Source organism: Rosa chinensis, chromosome 6, assembly GCF_002994745.2.
Source record: "Rosa chinensis cultivar Old Blush chromosome 6, RchiOBHm-V2, whole genome shotgun sequence".
Classification (NCBI taxonomy): Eukaryota; Viridiplantae; Streptophyta; class Magnoliopsida; order Rosales; family Rosaceae; genus Rosa; species Rosa chinensis.
Genome location: NC_037093.1, coordinates 42692577 through 42715982, shown reverse-complemented (window position 1 = coordinate 42715982; position 23406 = coordinate 42692577). Strand labels below are relative to the sequence as shown.

The 23406-nt window shown below is 37.0% G+C and overlaps 4 protein-coding genes and 1 long non-coding RNA gene across 5 annotated transcripts; 3 read left to right on the top strand and 2 right to left on the bottom strand.

Moving 5' to 3' along the window:
- Positions 1-8609: 8609 nt before the first annotated feature.
- On the bottom strand, positions 8610-10087 carry LOC112169070 (F-box/kelch-repeat protein At3g23880). Its single transcript, XM_024306009.2, has one exon. The coding sequence runs from the start codon at positions 10035-10037 to the stop codon at positions 8661-8663; it is 1377 nt and encodes a 458-aa protein (XP_024161777.1). The 5' UTR covers positions 10038-10087; the 3' UTR covers positions 8610-8660.
- Positions 10088-10136: 49 nt separating this feature from the next.
- Positions 10137-16569, top strand: LOC112174820 (cyclic phosphodiesterase). The gene is made up of 4 exons (XM_040509619.1): positions 10137-10563; positions 10655-10703; positions 11012-11083; positions 16424-16569. The coding sequence occupies exons 1-4, from the start codon at positions 10249-10251 to the stop codon at positions 16555-16557; spliced, it is 570 nt and encodes a 189-aa protein (XP_040365553.1). The 5' UTR covers positions 10137-10248; the 3' UTR covers positions 16558-16569.
- Positions 12996-14790, top strand: LOC121050205 (uncharacterized protein At2g29880-like). The gene is made up of 3 exons (XM_040509618.1): positions 12996-13511; positions 13610-14354; positions 14467-14790. The coding sequence occupies exons 1-2, from the start codon at positions 13493-13495 to the stop codon at positions 14227-14229; spliced, it is 639 nt and encodes a 212-aa protein (XP_040365552.1). The 5' UTR covers positions 12996-13492; the 3' UTR covers positions 14230-14354; positions 14467-14790.
- LOC112174821 lies at positions 14949-15646 on the top strand. The gene is made up of 3 exons (XR_005802343.1): positions 14949-15015; positions 15127-15352; positions 15453-15646. It is a non-coding gene; the product is annotated as an uncharacterized LOC112174821 (long non-coding RNA).
- A 3241-nt stretch (positions 16570-19810) lies between the features above and the next one.
- Positions 19811-23170, bottom strand: LOC112171370. Its single transcript, XM_024308568.1, has 2 exons — positions 20112-23170; positions 19811-19844 (listed from the first exon to the last, which is right to left on the bottom strand). The coding sequence occupies exons 1-2, from the start codon at positions 23168-23170 to the stop codon at positions 19811-19813; spliced, it is 3093 nt and encodes a 1030-aa protein (XP_024164336.1).
- Positions 23171-23406: the final 236 nt, after the last annotated feature.

Here is a 23406-nt window from a genome sequence, read left to right as displayed (position 1 = left end):
GACTCGAAGATAAATTCAATTCTAAAACGAAACCTGAAAACCCCCGCACAAGCAATTAGTCGAATATCCGATATCACATCGAAATCAACCCAAACTTCTAGGATTTCGCAAACTTAATTATCCTAACATTCCAATGAAAATTGAAAACAATGCAACGGTCAGATCTCCTCAAATCACAACCAGAAATTCTAAACTTTGGAAATTCCGATCAGTCCCAACCTTCTCCGATATCTACCTAAACCATATCTACAAGTCCATAACGATAAACTCAACCCAACAAACCAAAGCAACCCACCGGGAAAGACCGGAAGCGCCCACACACGTCGCCGATCCCAACCCTAAATTGGGTCACAATACCTATGCCAAAATCTTCATCTAAAACGCCCGACAACTTTCATAACTATCACACAGTCCAGAAATACATGAAATGGCCAGAGTATACCTCAAAAGGGGAGAGGCCGAAAATTCCCAAAAATCTTTCGAAGCTTGATTCTCCCTTCATACTTCGAATCGTCCCAAGCCGTTTGGAGGGTTTGATCAGCATCTCATAGGCTCCCAAAATTTGACAAGAATCGTTGTCGGAGGTGGCCAAAAAAGCAAGTTCTAGCCAGATTGCTGTTCGGATCCACAGCACTGCCTTCTCCGCCTTGCTGCACCTTCTATGGCTCAAAACATGTCACCAAACCACCACAAATCGATAGAGGATGGAGAAAGCTTTCTAATAGTACCAGTGGTGCCTCGATCAACAGCTAGAGGAGGAGAACCTGGTTCGCAGGTCCAAGCGAGAGAAAATAGGTTTTCATATTAGGGTAAGTTTCTAAAAATGAAAACTTACCAAAGGTAAACGGCTATTTATAGTAACTTCCCAAAACAGTAACTTTTGGTTTTTCATCCATAACTTCTTCCTACGAACTCTGATTTGAGCGTACCACATATCCACGAACTCGATTTAATGTCATTTAACACTTCCTTGAAGAAAATTTTCTCAAATGACGAACGATACTTAGGGCCCCTAAAATATCGAAACGGAGTAGCCTATTCTTGCTCCAAAAATTTGTACCCTTTTTTTTTTTTAACAGGGAGCAACAATAATATTTGCACACTCAACATACGTGAGCTAAGTCCAATCAACCAAGAAGATACTTACCACCACAAAGGAGTATATGTGTGCATGTGAGAATACAAAGTGATGGAGAATATGTTGTTCAAGCTCAAGATTACAGAGTGATGCAAAAACCAATTCAAAACATGTTACTCAACTCATCACAATCAGATTTAAGGAAAGTATCAGAACACTTTGTCAATCTAAGTTCAATTTGATATGTTAGACATTTTGGGATACAAACCTCACATGCATTCTTGATTCTCCAGAAAGCAAAAATGCAGAAATAAAAATAGCAATGCACCCCTACTACTATGAGATCATACAGTATGAATGCAGGTAGAATGGATCAAGCAAAGTGAGAGTATCAATACTTAGAACACATACCAATGGCACTTCTAAGTGATTCAAATCGAGCTGTATCTAAGGGCTTAGTGAATGAATCAGCCAATTGATGTTCAGTAGGAATAAGGGCAAGCTCAAGAATATTATCAAAACTATCCATATGAGCAGAAAAATAATTATTAGAACCCTTTGCCAATCCAGATTTGCTTTTGTTTCAAATTTTGCTCTTTTGGGATTGCAATTAGTTCTGCAATCCTGTTTATCAATTTTAGATGTTCTTTCAGCTCAGCTTGCAAAGAGGCTGTAGAGCTGGGTTCTTTCTATTTCCTGAGTTTTTAGGATTTCTTGTATAGCAGATTACATCTAGAATGAATGTGCCCTATTTTACCATAGTGGTGACACTTTGGTACAAATTTTTTTGAGAGTTTATCATACCTTGGCTGACTCACAGAGGTGTGTATGTCAGAACTTACTTAAGTTCTCCTTTGATGAGGTAGATGTGCTAAAATTAGATTTTGGCCTTTGAGGAAGAGTTGAGCCAGGTACTTCTCTGTCTTTTGAGGATGATGAGCTAGACTGCACATTCGAGTTCATGCTTTTCACAAAGCCAAAATGGTTTATTTTTGTGCCTTCTGATTTTGCATCTTCATATCCTAACACTTTCTTGTTATTGTGTGGTTTTCCAATTTCAATCATTTTGGAAACCAAATCTAATCCTATTTAGAATTTGTTGAATTTTTCCTAAGATTCTTCAAGCTTAGCCTGCAATTTCTCAATTTCAAAGGTTAGTGAGACATTGATAGAAGCATAAATGCGACAAATATAATGTGCAATCCTCTATACTTCTCTTAGCTATTTCCTTTAAAAAGTCAGTTTTAACTTTGTTTTCTTTTTAGGTAGTTCGTGGAGTGATTCAAGAGAAATAGGAGCTGAAAGGGAACAAAGAAGCCATGGATCATGAAGTACTGATACAAAGGACCAATTTTGATAAACCTTTTGGCCGGAAATTACAAGGGAAGTCCACGGAAAAAGTTGTGCAAAACAGTTGCTGCAAAGCAGAAAACTGTAGTTTCATAATCAGCTTTCTGGGAACTATTTTGAGGAGCAATTCTTGCACCATTCCAGCTTCGTGTTTTCAGAAAGGGCCTGCGAACATTAAAGACATGATGTTATACTTCAACAAGAGCCAAAGATCTGGTCATAAGTGTCAACGAGGCAGTGGTAAATCAAAGTCGAAGTATGCTTCCCGATAAGGCAGAAACTGTCAGCTTTTCACGAAGCTTTTTGGGAGATCTTTTCCGACTATTTTCTTGGAATTTTTCCAGAAGGTTATTCATCATTCTAGATTCTGTGATGTCATAGAGCACGTGTGAGTCAAGAACCATCCAAAAACTTGTCAAGACAAAGTTGTTCCTTGTCCAAGAAGGAAGCTTCAGAGACAGAAATTGAATCCTAGTCAAAACAGGGCATTTTGGCCTAGATTCTTCTTTGGACGGATTTCCAGGGCATTTTTGGAAGGTTATTGCTGCTAAAAATATGAAGGAGAGTCCTAGAATGATTCATCAAGATTTTGGGAAGATTATTAAGGCTTGAAAATCATTTAATTATGCACCAAGTAGAGTAATCCTCAAGCAACTAGGGGAGGTTTTCAAAGCAGAATTGGAAAAGGAAACTTGGGCTGTGTATTCTATATATATAGAGGCTCTGAACACATTGAAAAGCACCATCCTACAGAGCCATCTTCTGCTCCCAAACCCTAGTACACAAAGTCTAAACTTCCCAAGTCCTCAAGAGCAAAAACCGTGCACATCACCATCCATCTCCATCAAGCTTCTGCCGTGACCTATCTTGAAGGAGTGCTTGCATCTAAGGCTGCCTAAAAGTGAATTCGTGGCTCTCATACTCTCCCTTTTACGGTTTTTATCATCTTGTAATCTAATACTCATGCTTTTATTTGTTGAATTTAAGACGATGTGTGGCTAGTCACTTTTTGTTAGGGGCGAGGTTTGAAGCCCCAATTATGTAGAACATATGTTTGTTTAATTTTAGTTTCTTGATCTTTGGTGTGGATTGGTTGTTTTTCTCTGATTGATTGAAAACTCTTGCATGTGTTTGTTTTATGGTGGCCAACATAGGATTTATGCATGTAATTGGAGCTAGGTTTAGAAAATAATTCACCTAATGGTCTTGTTTTCTAATCCACAAGTATGCAAAGCTTTGAACAAAAGCTGATGTTTTAAACAACTAGAAGAGCATGCTAGGTAGGCGTTCCACACTAGACTGCAACTCTATAATCAATCGTTTCCATGAGATCTTAATGCTTCAAATATGTTGACACTATATGTGTTGTTGATAGGATAGCGTTCTATACCTTGATTGCATATTTGATAGGCTTAGCTATTGTGCGTTCACGTAGACTAAGTAATTAGGGAAACATTAATAAGGGATATGATCTGCTCCGACTTGTTTCTTGGTTGATTTCTGTTCACACCTTAGTAATTGAAACTAGGTTAACTTAACATTGTTCGAAAATAATTGGTGGTGGATTTCCGAGTCTCTAACATGTTCTCCATCTTATCTTTTCTCAACTTTAAAATCGAAATTGCTTTCTTTGTTTTCCTTTTATTTCCGTAAAATATAAAAACCCCCAAAACATTTCTTTTTCTTTTTCTTTTTCTATTTTGCTGCTTTTTCTCTCCTTTTTTCCCTTTTCTGCGTCTTGTTCTTCTTTTAGTTAGTTTCTTTGTTTGTTTGATTTGTGTTCTTTGTTAGTTTAGCTTAGTTTATTTTTCTTTGTGATTAATTGGTTACCCTCAATCTCTGGCATCGAACGATCATTGCTTACTCTATATTGCTAACAACTACATCTTGCAGGGTTAAATTGCGCGCTTGTTTTTAGCGTATCAGACATTTAAATTCGATTGAGCTTTGATTTCAACCTGAAGAGTCTTGATCTTGTCAATCAATTCAGTATGCTCCACCTCCCAATTTTGGGATTACATCTCATCCTGCAAAGCATCAATTTTGTCAGTATAAGCAATGCATTTTCACCTTCCCATTTTTTCTGGCATGATTAATTCAAGGTTTAGCTTTGCCTTTTCCTTTCTTTTTCTAATATACTCAATCTCGTTCTCTAGCTTGAGATTTCTTTTGAGCATCACTCTTGGTGCTCTATACAATTCCCTACACCAATCATTAATTTCCTCATCAGATACTTCAAAAATCTCACCTTCACTGTCGGAATCATCAAATGCCTCACGATGAAGCGAGGAGGTGAATGTAATGTTCTCTTCTTTATTTTCAGTTTGAGAATCTTCCTCACTATCGCTTTAAGTTGACTTAAGACCCCTGTCATGTCGTGAGCTATATTTTATGTTTTCACAATCAGAAGAGATGTGACCAATACCACCACTAACATTCATAACATTTAGGTTTTTCAAATAATTGCCCCTTTTTTTATTCAGATAAACTTTTTGAAGTACTATAAAAAAAAAATTTATTTTTAAGAAATTTTTTAAACTCTTTGGTTAGTAAGGCAAAATCCACAGAACCACTATCATCCACATCTTTCATTTTTAACAGAAGAGAAAGCAATTTTTTTACTTTTTTCTTGGGCTTGATCCTCATCTCAAAGGTTTTGAGATTACCTACCAATTCATCAAGAGAGTAAGTGTCCAAATGCTGAGCCTCCTCTATAGTTGTCTGTTTGCATTGAAACTTTGATGAAAGAGACCTCGATCAAAACTTTCTTGACAATCCGATGCTCTTCAAAAGGATCTCCAAGACTATGACTTTGACTTGTCATATTTAGAAGACGAGCATGAAAATCATCAACTAGCTCTTCTTCACCCATAGCCATGTTTTCAAATTCTAAGACAAGTATTTGAAATTTTTGAGAGCGAACCTTTTTATTTCCTTCATAGGTAACTTCAAGAATATCCCATGCCTTTTTAGCCGTTTCAAAGTGACTAATACGAACTCTCTCCCTCTTGGACAAGGCTGTGAAAATACTGTTTATTTCTTTGAAGTCACCCTTCCAATCATGAATCTCATCTTGAGTCCACTCCTCTCTAGGCTTAAGAATTCTTGTAGATGAACTAGCATCCTTCATCTTTGGATCTTCAGTCTTGTTTGGGTGTTCCCATCCAGTCTCAACAATGTTCCACATAATTTCATCTTGAGAATAGAGAAATGTCCTCATCATGATCTTCCATTGAGAGTAATCTTCACCATCAAAACATGGGGGACAATTTATCCAACTAGCGGCTCTGTCACATTCACGTTTCATCATGTTCTCGGATCTACTAAAAAGCTTTAGAACCCGCTCTGATGCCAATTGAAAATGCTAGGATGAACGTTTTCTGGATATTGGGGATTGAAAGCAAGGTTGCTATCCTGACAGGTACTGATAATAGAAATTTTTAATAAACACAGCAATTTGTTTACCCAATGAAAACCTCAAATTGAGGTTAAAAACACTGCAGGGATTTAACTCTTGAAATCTCAAATGAAAGACAATCCAATAATTGTGAAGAAAGAGTTTCTTTACAAACAAAAGTAGCACTAACCACGGCTACAATCACTAGACTTCCTCGATGATGTGTTTGACTCAACCCTATTCTATCTTCTTCACATGAATGAAAGGTATTGACCACGACCTTCAATTTTCTTACATCACAGACTTCTCCACTGATCTCAAGAGAATTATGCAAGTGTACGAGCAATGAATCACTTCACAAGGATAGTAATTTTAATGATGCATACATGAAACTTTCTTGCTAAGCAAGAACACCTTTTGTGCTGATATGAGATGCCCACTAATCTCACACCAAAAAGCTCTAAAAACCTAGATCACTTTTTAAGAATTATATGGAGAAAAAAAAGATTCCTACTCAATCAATGTTTCTAACCTAATTGACTCCTATTAGGAAAACAAAAATCTTTTAAGGAAAGATTTTCAATTAGTTTAAAACGGTTCTAAATTAATTAGGATTGATACTCTTAAACAGTCGAATTAACCAGCTGAAAAATATCTTTTCTAATCAATATTTAAATACCAGAAAGATACATTCCAAATAAGGACGACCTAAAACCACGGACAAGCTCGGAGAATGCAACACTGGTTGCAATCCAAATGCATATGCAAAACATGAAATGCATTTACCTGAAACATCTCTGAGATTAGTTTTGAAGCACTTTTTCAGCTTTTTTCAGTGATGAAATGACATGATATACTTCACTTGCTTTTTATGGGAATACCAACAACCAACATGTACAAAATCTTATACTTACACTAGAACATTGCCGCAGGTTGTCGTATTCTCGCCAGTCGTTGGAGGTCACCTGAGAGGTCGCCGAAGGTCCATGCGGAGGTCGGCAGAGATCTCATAAAAGTTGTCTCATAAAAGTTGTTTATTAACCCCTAATAAAAGCTGTTATTACCCCCTAATAAAAGTTTTATTAAGTTTGCCCTCAATAAAAGCTTTATTGAGCGTCAATAATCAGTAAAAAATGAAGACGTTCTTGATTTTTAAAGTTTTAGGAGGTTTATTAACCTCCAATAAAGGATATTATTGCTATCCAATAAAAGTCAATAAAAATTTTATTGAGGGTCAAATCCGGTCAATAATGAGTGAACAATGAAGATGTTATTGATTTTGAAAATTTTAAGAGGTCTATTCAGGGGCGGAACTGTGTAAAGGCCTGCAGGGGTCTGGACCCCCCCTACTATTATTGCATATTCAGTCTTACTAGCTAATATAACCATATAAGACGAGGAGAACTGTGTTAATTCATATGATTGGACCCCCCACCCCCCTTAAAAAAAAGCTCAGCCCACAGCTTCACAATGTAATCCTACATAAGTTAAAACTGAACAAAAAGAGGAAACTTATTTTGGTTGGTTAGTTAGACCAAAATACATGAAATGTTCCAAGTACAGTAAACTTCCCCACCGTTGCTTAGGGTTTGAAAGGAAAGTTTTAAGAGAAAAAAGCAAACAATAATCATATTTGATTCGCTATTAATTTCTAAGTGTTTTTTGGCGTTAAAATGAATTTCCTTTTTTTACGATTGAATATTTAATTGTGGTTATGGGACATATTCAATAAATGTTTCTTAATGATGAAATACTTTACATGATAGGGTCATTTTGATTAAAGAACTCTTTTAATTTTCTAAAACAAAAAAACTACCAAAATTACTGTTATACGTGTAAATTTAGTTTATAACTGGACCCCCCCTCCCCCCCAAGATACAAATCCTGATTCCGCCCCTAGGTCTATTGACTCTCAATTAAATTCACCCATTACCAAAAGGAAAATTTTCAGACAACATCCTTTAAACTTTATAGTTTATACAATATTTTCCTTTAAACTTACTGGCCTTTTTTACAACCCGCCATGGACTGGAATTTAATCAGCCATAACAAAGTAAGAAACCTCTTCAAAAACATGTACCTTGAATGAAGGGTATGTTGTGAACAAATGAAGTTTTGCCAAAACCAATTTTACAAGCCACCAAAAACACAAGATGCTGTTGCAAAAAAGGTGACAAGCATTGAAACACCTTGAAAAGAGTACGAGAATTGTCTGCATGCATATTCAAAATAACCAATGAATCAGATGAAAATTCTACTAAAAAAATTAACATATCACAATTTAGGATGTAATTTCCGAGGGCTGTTGCCACTTGCCCCTGCATATGCTCCAGATAGTAAAGCTGCGTCCACAGCGCTTTCCTTGAGTGCCTTGTTAACAAGGCAATGTGAACCCATTATAAGTGTCTCTTTCTGTTCTCAGATCATTTTGAATCTGCTTTCATGTCGCTTACACTCTCCAGTCTCTAGCATTTCTACGAAATCAAGGATGTTGCATAATAGAGTATGATTTGAAGATTTTTGAGAGGGGTCTGATTCTCATTTGGAGATATGATCGGCTAAAACAATTTATGAAAGCTAGTGAGTATTGACTCAATACTCTCGAAGGTCAAGTACTTCAGCTAGGACTTTTAGCAAGGTGGGAAGAACGCTAAGATTTGCTTTGCTTAAATTTGTCCTCCATAAGCAACAGAAAACAAGGTCGGCAATCGCATTGTTCCAACTAATCAATCAAAAGCCTACAAGGCAAGTATAACGCAGACTGCAAATTGGTAATTTATTTCAACAAACCAGGGAGAAGAGTATAGGACAACAATATTATCAACTAAACCATAGCTACATTGCTACATTTTCTCTGCTCTGAAGCTTCTTGTCTCCCACGACCGAAACTATACTGTTTAGATAAACAACAGCAACAGCTTCACGGTCCTTTGAGCCGCTTTGAATTGGTAGATACTTAAGCCTTCTGGAACTTAGATTATAACACACTATAGATCTATTTGGGGACACCATGAGAAGTTCATGGTTCCACATCACTAATGTGGTCTGATCCCACCAGAATGACGATATGCTCTGAGATGGTTGTTCTCTGAGCTCAAGAGTCAAGTGTTTTGTCCAAGAATATTCGACACCAGCAAAGCCATCCATCACCCATATATCCAAACATTCAAATTTAGCAGCATCTGAAGCATCACTATAAGGCAAAAGATTTGAAGAATCTGCATCACCACTATCACGCAAATTAAAAAGAGCAATAGATTCATTCCACACAGTGATGCATGGAGGGTTAATCAACTGATATGGTAACAGTATGTCATGAAATACTTCACGACTCATGTCAAACGAAATGATTAATTTCCTAACGTATTCCTCTTCCATGTAATCATAAATACTGCCTTCCTTCAATTGCTCTCTTCCCAACCAATAACACACCCCGTTGAAGTACATTTGGAAATTTCCAGGCCATAGGTTAGTAGTTTCTGTTTCTAAAGAATCAGTACTGATCTCTCTCCAGGAATTAGTGCCCCGGGTGTATACCGCTGCTAGGGGAGGATGAAAAACATAATTATCTTCCTCACGATATGCTCCTTGAAATCCAATCTCGACGACTTTGTAATCTTGCAATAGAGGATCATAGCCGAACACCGGATCGTCTGAGAAAAATGGCATGGTAACAACATCTTTGGGATAATCCGCCGCGGTTGAGCATGTTCTGGTCCAATGTGGAAGGTATGGTTCCGGGGGTAGAAGCTTGAATTCTCTAATTGCCGGGTTCCATAAAAACACCTTGGTAGAGCGAGAAATACTCAGACATATGATCCCGTTACAATGGCCTACAATTTCAAGTGATTCGCCCCTAGTGGTGTCTAGACTAGTCATTGGGAATGGAATCTCCATATCCTCGACACCCAAAAGAAAGCTAGCAGGCTCGCCACCATCATTACTATCATCATCACTACAATTGGAAAAACTAAGCAGCGAGAACAGAGTCTCGCTTTCCTTTGTGTCCTCATTAACAACCAAACGCTTTATAAAGACGGAGGTGGACCGATTATTATGCATGGAATTGAAATCGGAGAGGTGCTTATCTACAAACCTGGGATTGCTGATTAAAGCATACCACCGTTTGGAGACCAACTTGAATCGCATCAGAGTTTTGGGAGGCAAAAGCGATAGTATTTGTTCCTCCACATCCGAGTTTTGGGCGGCCATTTCTGATAGCTATCAACTTCTCCCTAGTTGACACCGTCTCTTTCTTTCTTCTTTCTTTTCTTTTAAATAGATGTAGACGACTAGACGTCGTCACTTTTTTTCCCAACCCAATTTTACCCCTACCAAGTGCCAACTCTATTTCTTCGCATATTTCTCAAATCCTAGCCACGGCCATCATCCTCCTTCCTCTCCTTGTCCTTGTTCATCCATCATGACAACAGATGCAACCGCAATCGGTTCGTATTCGGTGTGGGCCATTCCACCGGATGACGTGTCCGATCGGATCAAGAAGGTGATGTTGGGCCTCCGGGACGAGTTCGGCGGGGCACCGGCGGAGATCGAGCCCCATTTTCCGATCGTGGGGTCCATCCGTATGACGAGGGAGGACGCGCTCAACAAGTTGAGGACCCTCATTCAGTCCTACCCGCCTGGTTGTATCTCTGCCTTCACTGCTCGAGTAGATGAAATCGTTGCTCGCCCTTTCTATTACCAGTGCGTTTGCCTCCGCATCCATTATTCCCACCAGGTCTAAAAACCTACAACTCTAAATCTACATCTACTTGTCCATGTCTTTTCCTTAACCACTCAAATTATAGTTTCGTTTCTCATGCATGCAGTTAAAAGAAATATCTAGATGCTGCTCTCATAAATGGGGTTTGCGTTTCCGTAAGTTTCTTTTTTCTTTTGTGAAACTTTCTTACATCACTACACACACATATATAATCGCAGTTTTAACTAATGGGAGGGCAGTCAGGGCACTGCCTCCAGAATGTTTCAACCCATGTCTGTATTAACGTTTTGTTTTTGTTATGAAACATGAGAGATCGATAGTGAATATTGTTTTAATCTGGTCTTTATTCTGGGTCACTATACATGATGAACTTTTATCCTTCCAGAGAAGCAAATTTTCAGACCTTAATAGCACCACTATGACTCCTGTGAGTATTGATTTATGTCTACATATATTTCTGCAGCTGGTGTGCCTTATTTGAGCCTCCTTTACGGTAAGCTGACAGAAGAGGAGAGGAAGAAAGCTCGAGATAAAGTTAGGGGGGTGTATTGTATATAGAATTACTGGCACTTTTAAAGAAATCCATGGAATTTAAAAGTCTTGGTGTATTCAATAGAGACTTTTAACAGTCCATAAAAGTCTGGGTGTATTCAATTAGGATTTTAAAAAATCTTTATGAATTCCACCAAAGTCTAGGGGTATTCAATTAGGACTTTTAAAAATGAATAGAAGTTTAGGGGTATTCAAAATATCATTCATACATACGGAATTAGAAAATCATGGAAAATCATGGACTTTGTAGTGTTAAGTATAAATACCAAATTCCAATATTTTTCCAGCCACCAGAGCAAAGATTTTGAGCGTGGAAAAGTCTGTCAAAGTTCTTCTCTCTGCGCGTTCAAGGTTGGTCCTCCATCATCTCTCTTTCATGATTTCTTTTTTCTTTTCTCTATTATTTTGTGATATCAACCTCTAATACCTAACATGTTCATTGTTGTTATTGAATTTGATTTTTTTTTTTTTTCAATTGTGATGCTTGGAACCCTAATATTATCATCAACTCCTAAAACAAAGCCAAATAATGTATATGCCTAATGCTTTTACGGTTCGCTCATAGTCCTGCATACTATTGCGGTTATTGCTATTGTCGTCGCTTGTTTGCTGCGTATGTTTCTTCTTCTTTGTTTTTCTCGCTAGGTTTTCTGTTTCTTTTGTATTTGTTGCTGTCCTATATGGCATGGTTCTCTTTTTTTTTGCTACTGCTTTGCCCTTGTGGCTCTTAAGTTCGGGTAGATTAGCCAAACGGTGGGTGGTTTTTTTTTTTTTTTTTCCTTCATGCCAGAACTTCTTTTCTATACCTAATAGTGTGTGTGATTTTACCCTGCATTGAAATGGGACTTATGTTGACAATCTCATGTCAACTTTCTTAAAATGATAGTAATGTCAGAGGTGCGATTTGGTTCAAGCTTTGGGTGAATCTATACAGAGTTATTAATTTTCATTCAAATTTTGCTTTAACCCTTCAATTTGAAGCCAATGTTGGCCACCACTAAAGTCGGCAATGGCTGATAAAATTATGTCAGGTTATTTATTTTCTTTTTCTAAAATTTTAGTGTTCTTTTTTATGCTTTGAGAATATTATGGGTATGTTGAGCAGAGCTTTAATGTTAGAAATTTTACTTTGGGATTACAGAGTAGTAGGTTGAGTAAATAGGATCACTGAATCTTCAAAGAGTTAATTCAGCTAAGTTTGTAGTCAGCTGAGAGATAGGAATATTGTTCTGGAGTTTTGATTCATGTTGGTTGGGCAAATTGCCATGATGACAGTTGTCTGGTACCTTGATTCAGTTTTGTCATCTTTATGGACCTCAATTTCTTTAGGATTCAGATTCTTTTTATTTTCTCCTTCAAATTCCCATGGAAACAGATCGTGATCAAGTTCTGGGGTTATGAGAGTCTGATTTGTGCAATTTATGAGTACTGTTTATAATCATATTGTATGGCATGCTATAAAAAACAAACAAGTGTGGATCAAAATGTAATTGAATGAATTATGAAACAAAGAAAAATTAATCAAAGAGAAGTTGGCTAGGTAATAATCAATATGAACAATGTATCAAAATTTGCTATTTTTGTCTCTGCACCCAATTGTCTGAGTTGGTTCCTTTTGTATGCTTAATGCATGTTTAAAGAAAAGAAGAAAAAAAAAAAAAAACCTTGCATACGTTTTGAAGTAATGCTTCTTACCAGAATGATTCCTTATCCCTAGTAGCCAAAATCATTGCTCTTAATATGAATAGATTCAAGCTGATGAAGGATACCAGCAACTCTTCTTTACTTTATTATTTTGTTGTGTTAGAAAGCAATTTAGGAGAGTATGAAAACAGGACATTGGTGCATGTTTATATTGATATACACACCTGATAGTTGTGCGTCTTGATAACAGAAGGGTTGTCATTTGGGGTCTAATATCTTTCTTGTTTCTTTGTGGAGCCATGTACCTTGGACTTCTAATTTTTTTTTTTTCCAGTCTATACTTCCCTTATGTTTATATTGTTCTGAATTATAATGTTTTGATTGATAAAAGTTGCATGTATGATTACTTTTACGCAATCGTATAGATGGGAGATTCACAAGGGAATGGTAAAAGAAAAGATTACAAAACTTGGAATGCTGAAGAGAGCAATGTTTTGCTTCAACTTATGGTTGAAGGCGCCAAACTTGGATTGTGTGATATTAATGGTGTGATAAGCAAACAAACAGTAGAGGCGAAGCTACTTCCTAAACTGAAGGAAAAACTTGGTTGTGAAATAAGTTTTAGTCATTACCAAAGTAGAGTGAAATGGTTTAAGAAACAATACACCAATTACTCTCAACTTATGCGTCATAGTTCTGGATTTGGGTGGGATCCGATCACAAAGAGATTCACTGCTGATGATGAAGTATGGGCAGATTATTTGAAGGTGAGCTTATTGCTTTTTCATTTTATTCTAATTTAGATTTATAGTTATTTCAAATGGTTATCATCATATTGACACGTGTATTTTTTTTTCCCTACTAGTCACACCAACGCATGGGCACTTTCGGTCAGAAACTTTTCCAGACTATGAGGACTTGAAAATTGCAGTTGGAAATGGAACTGCAACTGGAATGGGCTCAATCAGTTTAGGTGATGATACAGATGCCTCTACATTTGGAGCGGAAGAAAACGGACCTTGGGGAATTGATGGATTAGTTTTTGATCGAAATACTAACATGTTCGTGCAAAGTGAAAATGAGTCATCACACCAAGAAAACTCGCCATCTCTTTCACAACAACCCTCCCAAGGTACCAATATAGATGCTCCACCACATAGCAGGACTCAAGGAAAACGGAGTAGGACTGACTATGAAAATAATAGCGGCTCAAAGGGGGCAACTAGTCAGGCTGAGGTTTTAGAAAACTTATCAAGTGGCATTGGTAAAATTGTCACAAGTTTTGATAAAATTTGTGGCTTAATGGAGAAGAGAGAATCAAGAGAGAGTGATCTTTTGGATGCTATGAACGAGACCCCAGGATTAACTGATGAGGCTTGCTTTATGGCTCTTGATTTGCTTAATACTAAAGCAAAGCAAGATTTCTTCTTGAAGATGACTCCTGAACAACGACATAATTGGATCACCTCTAAACAAATGCAATAGGTGTGGGTCAATCTCCGCTAGCGACACCTAATAAGCAATAGGCTATGTTCTATTATTAATTTTAAGTTATGGAGTTTGATTTTATTTTGTTTGAATTGCAGCTTGTTTTGAATGATTTTAAACTGGTATGTTATGAATTACAATTTGATTTTTTGTTTGAATATTTATGATTTTTGATTTGCTTTTGAATGAATGTTAATATGAATAGTGATATATTTTTTTTATAAATATGTTTAGGTGCTTTCTCTATTAGCAATGTCTGAAATGGACATGTATGGAGCTGATGAAGAGGAAGAGCAGTTTTACGAGGCTGTTAAGATATTATTAATGGCAATACAAGCAGTGATTTATGTGTTATACGAACTTGTGTTCAGCATACGTGGTGAACATATTAGACGTCCGCTGACTCGTCGACCAGTGACATCAAGTGGATACATATATATGCACAACATATTGGACAGAGACCCTCAAATCTTTAGAGATGTGTATAGAATGTATCCTGACGTGTTTCGAAAATTATGTAGCATCCTAAAAGCGAAAACACCTTTACGGGATACAAGACACATTTGTGTTGAAGAAATGCTTGCAACCTTTTTACTAGTTGTCGGCCAAAATAATCGATACAGTGAAGCTCGGCTGATATTTGAGCGATCTCATTTTGCTGTTAGTAGAAGTTTCAACAAAGTCTTGAAGGCTTTGAATACAATAGCACCACAGTTTATGGCTAAACCTGAATCCATACCACCTAACATAAGAGAAAGTACAAGGTTCTATCCTTACTTTAAGGTAAGCAATGCAACTTTTATGGATGGTTAATTATTTATTTCATTGTACAGTAATGAAGATATTATTTCATTTTTTCTTTTCAGCTATTGATATCTTTTTTCATTATTTTAGGATTGTGTCGGAGCTATAGATGGCACGCATATTCCTGCAACGGTAGTTGGACGTGAGGTAAGCAGATATCGAAATCGCCATGGGAAGATATCACAAAATGTATTAGCAGCTTGTAACTTTGATTTACAGTTCATATATGTGATTAGTGGATGGGAGGGTTCCGCTCATGATTCAAAAGTGTTGAATGATGCGATTTCTAGACGAAATGGACTCAAAGTGCCACCAGGTATAGTTTTACATGCATAAAAAAATTCAGAGTACTTATTACAATTTATGTCATATAACATATATATAACATACTAATTGCACATGTTTTTTATTATTAGGTAAATATTACTTAGGGGACTGCGGATTCCCAAATCGACGTCGGTTCCTAGCTCCATTTCGAGGTACTCGATATCACCTCAAAGATTTTGGTGGTGAAGGAAATCATCCTGTCAATGCAATTGAGTTATTCAATCTTCGCCATGCTTCCTTGAGGAACGTAATTGAGAGAATATTTGGAATATTTAAGTCGCGTTTCACAATCTTCAAATCAGCACCACCATTTTTATATAAGACACAAGCAGAACTAGTTTTGGCTTCTGCAGGACTGCACAATTTTCTTCGACAGGAATGTCGTTCAGATGAATTTCCTCCTGAACCAGAAGAAGATCCGATAGACAATCACGAAGATAATTTTGAATAGGATGATTTTCAAACCCAAGATCAGCAAAGAGAGAATGCTAATGAATGGAGAATGAGTATTGCTACTCATATGTGGACAGATGCCCAACCAAATGCCAACAATGAAAACAATGACAATCAAGAAAGTGAAAATGAGGGAGAAGAATAAATCATATCATTATTTCAAAGACGTCTGCTTATTTGGCATGAAACTTCATCAATGTGTTTTTTTTTCCCTTCTCTTTTTTGGATATGTTTTGGTTTGGTTGATTATATTTGGAGGCTTTTCTTTTATTTTCTTATATGTTTGTTTCATGACATTATTTGAGCTTCTCTGATTCCTACGCTAATGGTCATTAGTTAACATAGCTATGGCATCGTATTTTATTCTCTGACTAATAAACTAGCTTGGTTTTTCTTTTTTATAAGTATTGTGAAATCTACATAAGTCATTCATATAAAGTCTGTAGATTTTTACAAATCAGTAAAAATCTGTGCTAAAAATCAGTAAAAGTCAATGGTTTTTAAAAAATTAATAAAAGTCTATGAACTTTTTATAGAATCCATGGACTTTTGAAAAAGTCTATCATTTAAAAAAACTCCACACAAATCCAAATACAATACACCCCCCTTAGTGTTTTGGATGAGACCATTACTAGCCTGAGCTTCCCCGTAACTCGCCTTGCATTGTACAAAATCAACTACAAAGACAAAACTCTCAAATCTTGGGAAAAGATAGCTGAGCTTCCCCTCCAATTAAATTAGCTCTGCCGATCCACCCTTCTTTGATCACGCATGTTCATTTGATCACTTCTTTGAGTTTGGTTTAGGTTAATTCCAGGTGGGATTAAGAGTGTATACATAACATGTTCAAGGTGGTGTTGTTGTAGACTTGTAGTCAAGTTAATATACATTGTTTGATCTCTTCTCTTACTCCCTCATATATGTAATCAAGCGATGCAATCATATGTGATGTAGGATGTGCGCGACTGCGTGGAAGAAGATTGCCCCATTGGCTCCTGTCTTTGGGAGGAGATCGCTTGATCAAACTGTAAGAATATAAACTGCTTGAATTGAGACTTATTTTCCGGTTATCAGTGATTCACACATGAAGAATTTAGTGTTTTAATTGAGACTTATTTTCTGGAGGCCTTTTTTGGTCTGTTTATGATGGAATAAGACAGTACCCAACTAATACTTGTTTATTTAAATAAACTAAAAGATATATGGATTAATAGAAGAGTGATTATTAAAAGAATAGTGGGAGATCGAGAATACCTCTTGAGAATAATTGCACAAGAGTTACGGTTGGAATGAGTCATCGTTGAGGTTAAGGTTTATAATCCATCTTTTAATTTGCTTTTCCGTGTTTTCAATTATCACTGTGAAACTTTACAAAAAGTTGGCTGACATTGCGAAATTAGTGAAAATTATAAAACTCTATGATTATTGGTGAAGTGTCATGACTGAATCCAGCAGGAACATATTTCTCCTTTACGAGGTCATGAACTCCGTTCATCACAATGACAATCAGTGTCTGTCAAGGGAAGTTATGAATGCAGCGATGGGGAAGACTGGTAGTTTTGATGAGGACTCACAATTCAAAAGATTCGAAATAACTTTATGTTTTGGAGGGGAGACTTCCTATGATCGATGAGGCCTCCTCAGACTACAGTCCCTCTTCTGGCATTCCCACTCTCAAGTCTTATTGAAATTCACTCTGAAGATCCTAGAAAGGGTGAATAGACTTACAAAAAATAACTTTCTCTAGGATTGCAACTGGGTGATCAATCCTGATAGTAGATATTGAATAGAATGTATTGAACAATCAAACAAACCAACTAAAGCAATAAAGAACACAGATTTTTGTTAACGCAGTAAACACCCTATCGAGGGAAAACATCTGCGTGGCCTTTAACTCTTGAAAGACCAAACCAAATCACTAGTGAAAAAACAGATTACAAGTCACAACACAAGGATTGTACTGACCGCGACAATCATTCCTGGACTGACTTGTTTACAACTCTGGGATTGCACTGACCGCGGCAATCCTATCTGGATAGACTCACCAGATGTTTTTCAAACTGTTCTCAATCCTGGAACAAACCAGTTTGACAAAATAGAAATACATAGAGAACGACTCCTTTACAATAAAGGGATTGAAAAGAACAACTATTTTCAATCCAGAGAAGAACCACAGAACTCCTATATATATAGGAGGAAGCAATCACCAAGATTCCTTCAGTTTGGTTGAAGTGTGGCCATGAGATGCAGAGGCACTGACTTCCCACTTCCTTCTTAGACAGCAAGGTCTTCATGATTACACTGAACGGACAGCAAGGATTCCATAATAGGAAGATAAGAAAGTACAAGCAAGAGAGAGAGCCCATGCTGCGGTATCCTTCAGCATGCTGAAGAGGAACTGACACACTTACAGTTTAAGCATATTTCATGCTTTGTCAGATTATTCCAAAGCCATAGAATTAAACAATTTGGTACGTATTTGGTTGCACATGGGACTTTGGGTAGAGTTTTGTGTTTAGTTAAGAATGCCAACATTTTAATACTAACAATCTCTTCCTTACTCGGATCCATCTCAAGGGGATATTACCTCTCCAAGATTTTCTTCCTCACTCGGATCCATCTTAAGGGGATATTACCTCTCCAAGATTTTCTTCCTCATCCGGATTTGTCTCAATGGGATATTACCTCTCCTTGCCAATATTTTAATGCTTACAATCTCCCCCTTTGGCATTCCTAAACAAAACACTATTTTGCAACCAAAAGCTAGTCTAACACTTAGATAGCAGCTGCAAACCAAGCCTACCTGAAACAATTGCACAAGAAATACCAAGTGAAGCATGGGCAATTAAGGCACAAACGCACCCTAACACTTCTCCCCCTTTTTGTCTAGGAATGACAAAGGGAAAACGCTATCAACAGAAACAGAAAACATCCATTCAAGAGCACAAAATCTGCAGAAAAAATGCAAAAGGCCAACTTGGATAACATTTTTTTTTTTTGAACTAACAACCTTCAATTTTGAAGAACACAAGGAAGACCACATGTATCAATGAATACTCCCCCTCAATATATGCAGCGGAATTATTGAGAATTTCAAAATGCAAGCAAGCAAAAGATGAAGGACATAGTCAAACCCAGATTTATCTTAACAAGCCAGGCAAAGAGCCACAGAGGATTGCAGACCACTTTTGAATCCCTCCAGATCCCACAGAGAAACTCAAGACAATGTGACAATTCCTTTGTATAAACACGGCTCAAAGATGACTTGTAGCATGTCATGACTCTTGAATTTTTTGAGAACCTTGAGCTAAACCATCCAAGGGATAAGAATTGAAACACAAGAGATTACAAAGGAATGAGATGTAGTCCTATTTTATTTCATTGATCCTTATCACTCCCTTTTTTTTTTTTTTTTTTTTTAATTTAGCTCATAATCATTGGCTTTGTTAAGCTTGAGCTATCGAAACCATATTTTTGACCCATGTAACAAGTCTTATGTCAATGGCTCTCAAACCAGTTGGTTTTAAGGCATTAAGTGTAACAAGGACACTCCTAAGGACATATCAACTCGAGTCAAAAAGAGGATATCAAACAAGAAAAATACCACCGGGGTGACCAAACCATTCCCTTTTCTTCCCAATCCTCATATCGTTCACCACGACCAAGGCCCGTTTACTTTGGGAATAGTCTGGCCAAGCTTCTCTAAAAATTTTCACAAAGAAGCATAAACTACTCATCTCAAACCATCATAAAAACTTAGCACAATTTGACATCCCACCAGAGATTTAGGTGCAAGAGTTTTAAGGTAATAGACTTTTCAACCACAAGTAGAGCAGTGAACAAAAGAAAGCTGATGCAAAGAGTCTTGAGAACCTTGAGTGACCAAGGAAGAAGGAAATTTGAACAAACTATCCTCTGATCTTAGATCAAGACTTGGTCAGTTCTTACCAGGATTGAAACTATGCAATTTTTTTTTTTTTTTTCACATCCTACACTAAGTGCAGCACATACAAGATGTAACATACAGCCTGCATATACGAGTGAGAATATTCAAACAGTAGAGCACACTCCAATAGACTTCCTAAGAGACTCAAAACGAAGGTTGTCTAGAGGTTTTGTAAACAAATCAGCCAATTGATTTTTAGTGGGAATGAATTCCAACTCAAGTATATTTGCATCAACAAGATCACGAATAAAATGATATCGAATATCAATATGTTTTGTGCGTGAGTGCTGAACAGGATTCTTAGAGATGTTAATGGCACTAGTGTTGTCACAAAAGATTGACAACTTACCTTGAGGGAAACCATAGTCGTTCAACATTTGTTTCATCCATAACATTTGGTTTCTTTCCTTTCAAAATCTCATAAGGAGTTTTTTCAGTTCCCGATCGAAAGATGACCCTATTGATGGTATAGCAAGCATTGCTAATTGCTTCTGCCCAAAAAGTATGAGTAAGACCAGCAGAGTTTAACATAACTCTTCCCATTTCAATTAAAACCCTGTTTTTCCTTTCCACAACACCATTTTGTTGCGGAGTTATGGGAGCTGAGAACTCATGCTTAATTCCCATATCATTACAAAACTCATCAAATAACGCATTTTCAAATTCAGTTCCATGATCAGTTCTAAGTCTTACAATGCATTTATTTGAAGAGTATTGCTCATTTGAAATCATTTTGCATAAGTTTTGAAAGTTGTCAAAAGCATCAGATTTTTCACACAAGAATTTCACCCAAGTGAACCTAGAAAAATCATCGACTAGAACAAGCATGTACTTCTTACCACCTAAGCTTTTAGTTTGAACAGGTCCAACCAGATCCATATGCATTAAATCAAAGGGTTGTGAAGTAGACACATAATTAGTGACCCTATGTGAAGAACGAGTTTGCTTACCAAGCTTGCAACCCTCACACATACCGGTTGGTTTCCCACTCAATTTGGGCAAACCTCTTACCCCTTCTTTGGTGGAGAGCTTCACCAAGTCTTGGAAGTTCACATGGCAGAGGCGTCTATGCCAAAGATTGAGAGTATCTTCAGTCGAGGAGGAACTAAGACAAATCTGAGAAGAGATAGAATCATTAGCATTAACACAATAACAATGATCTTTGGATCGTAGTCCACCCATGACACTCTTACCCTTACCATCAAGAACAAGACATCTCAGCTTATTGAATCTAACCTCTTCAAAGTCATCACTCAATTGACTCACACTAATAAGATTAGCTTGGAGTCCTTCAACATACAACACATTTTTTAAATTTGGGATACCAGGAGCAGTTACAATCCCTTTTCCCATAACCTTTGCTTTCTTTCCGTCACCAAAAGTGACAGAACCATTGATAACCTCATCATAGAAAGATGAGAACCAGTTTTTATCACCTGTCATGTGCCTAGAGCACCCACTATCCAAATACCAAGTATCAACTCTTCTAGATGAAAGAGCAGTAAGAGCAACCAAGCATGTAGCAATGGAATCATTTTCTTCAACTTGTGAGAAAGAAAAAGAGGATATAAGACACATTTCAGAGGGTTCAGAATCAGCAGGGGTAAGTGGATGAAATGACTTATTTTTCTTTCTCCAAACAGTTTTTTCTTTTCTAGGGATTGCAACAAGTTTAGCAATCCTTCCAAATTCTTTCAAGGATTTTTCCAGAGATGACTGTAAAGAAAGAAGCAAAGAGTTTTCATGAGATCCAGTAGACTTTTGAGGACCTTTTTTGAGTTGATGACACCTTGGTCTAATGTGTCCAGAGATACCACAATAGTGACAAATGGGAATGAATCTTTTGGATGACTTAGGAACAGTTTCTTTAGGCAACAATTTACTTTTCACGAAAATAGTTGGCCTTTTAGAGGAGCTTTCTCCAGAATGAAAACCAAGACCCCTTTTATCCCTATCAACTTTGCCCATTCCAATCAGTTTGGAAACCTTATCAGATCCAATTGAAAATTTTGAAAACTTTTCTTGAGAATCATGTAAGGATTTTTCAAGAAAGATTTTTTCAAACGTTAGAGAATTAACTAACCTGATTTGAGCATTCAAGTTCTCTTGCAGAGTCTCCACTTGACTTACCAATGCATTTCTTTTAATTTCCCACTTCTTCTTGCAGGATTGAAACTTCTCTGCGATCCCAGTTTTTTCGTTTTCACAAACAGCAAGTTGATTATTCAATTCCTCAATCTTTCCAATCATTATTTTTGAGGCTTTGTACAGTTGCTCGAACTTGTTAGAGGCTACCTCCTCAGAGTGCTCATCATCATCAGATTCATCTGAGGACTCATTTTGAGTGGTAGCAACAAGGGCAACATCCTCCTCTTCATGGTCGGACTTAGTTTCCGATTCACTATCACTCCAAGAGGTTTTAAAAGCTCTATTTGATTGAGACTTAAGTTTTTTGTTTGCACAATCAGCAGCAAGATGACCATATCCTTGACATTCAAAACATTTTGGTTTTTCACCAAAAGACTTCTTTTGAAGAAACTTTGAGGACTTTGAGTATTTGTCATTTGAAACATCATCATTCTGATTTCTTTTGGAATAAGTAGAACTAGAAAAATTTCTAGAGCTAGAAGGGAGAGACCTTGCAGATTTAAGAAATTTTTTGAACTGTTTTGTGAGAAGAGCAAATTCTTCTAGATTAAAATCAGAAAGGTCTTCCTCTTTCTTCAAAGGGCTTAGAGCAATTGTTTTTTCTTTCTTACCCTTTCTCCTTTTTGACTCAAAGGTTTTCAAATTTCCCACAAGCTCATCTAATGAGTATGAATCAAGATCTTGAGCTTCCTCAATGGCAATTTGCTTAGCCTCAAAACTAGGAGGAAGAGCTCGAAGAAACTTTTTCACAATTCTATGTTCTATAATAGGATCACCCAACCCATGACATTGATTGGTAACATTGATGAGGCGACTATGGAAGTCATCAACAGATTCATCCTCTCTCATAGTCATTTCTTCAAATTCAAGCACAAGGCTTTGAAGTTTTTGTGCTTTCACCTTTTTGTTACCCTCATGAGTGGTTTGAAGTAATTCCCAAGAAGTTTTAGCAGTTGGACAATTTGTAATTCTTTTTCTTTCCTTATCCGACAAGGCAGCGAAAAGGCTATAACGAGCTTTAGTATCACATTTGTGATCAGATTGCTCAGCAACAGTCCACTCACCTCTCGGTTTAGGAATAAGATTTGAAGTTTTAGCTTCCCTTTTAGTTGGTTCTATCCAACCTTTCTCTATAATGTTCCATAATTTATCCTCTTGAGATTGCAGGAAAGCCATCATCATTACTTTCCATTGAGAGTAATCTTTCCCATCAAAATATGGAGGAGAGTTAATGGAACTAGAGACTCTATCACGATCCATTCTAGGAGTCCAGAGGAACACACTAACACAGGTTAGCGACCCGCTCTGATACCAATTGAAGATCCTAGAAAGGGTGAATAGACTTACAAAAAATAACTTTCTCTAGGATTGCAACTGGGTGATCAATCCTGATAGTAGATATTGAATAGAATGTATTGAACAATCAAACAAACCAACTAAAGCAATAAAGAACACAGATTTTTGTTAACGCAGTAAACACCCTATCGAGGGAAAAC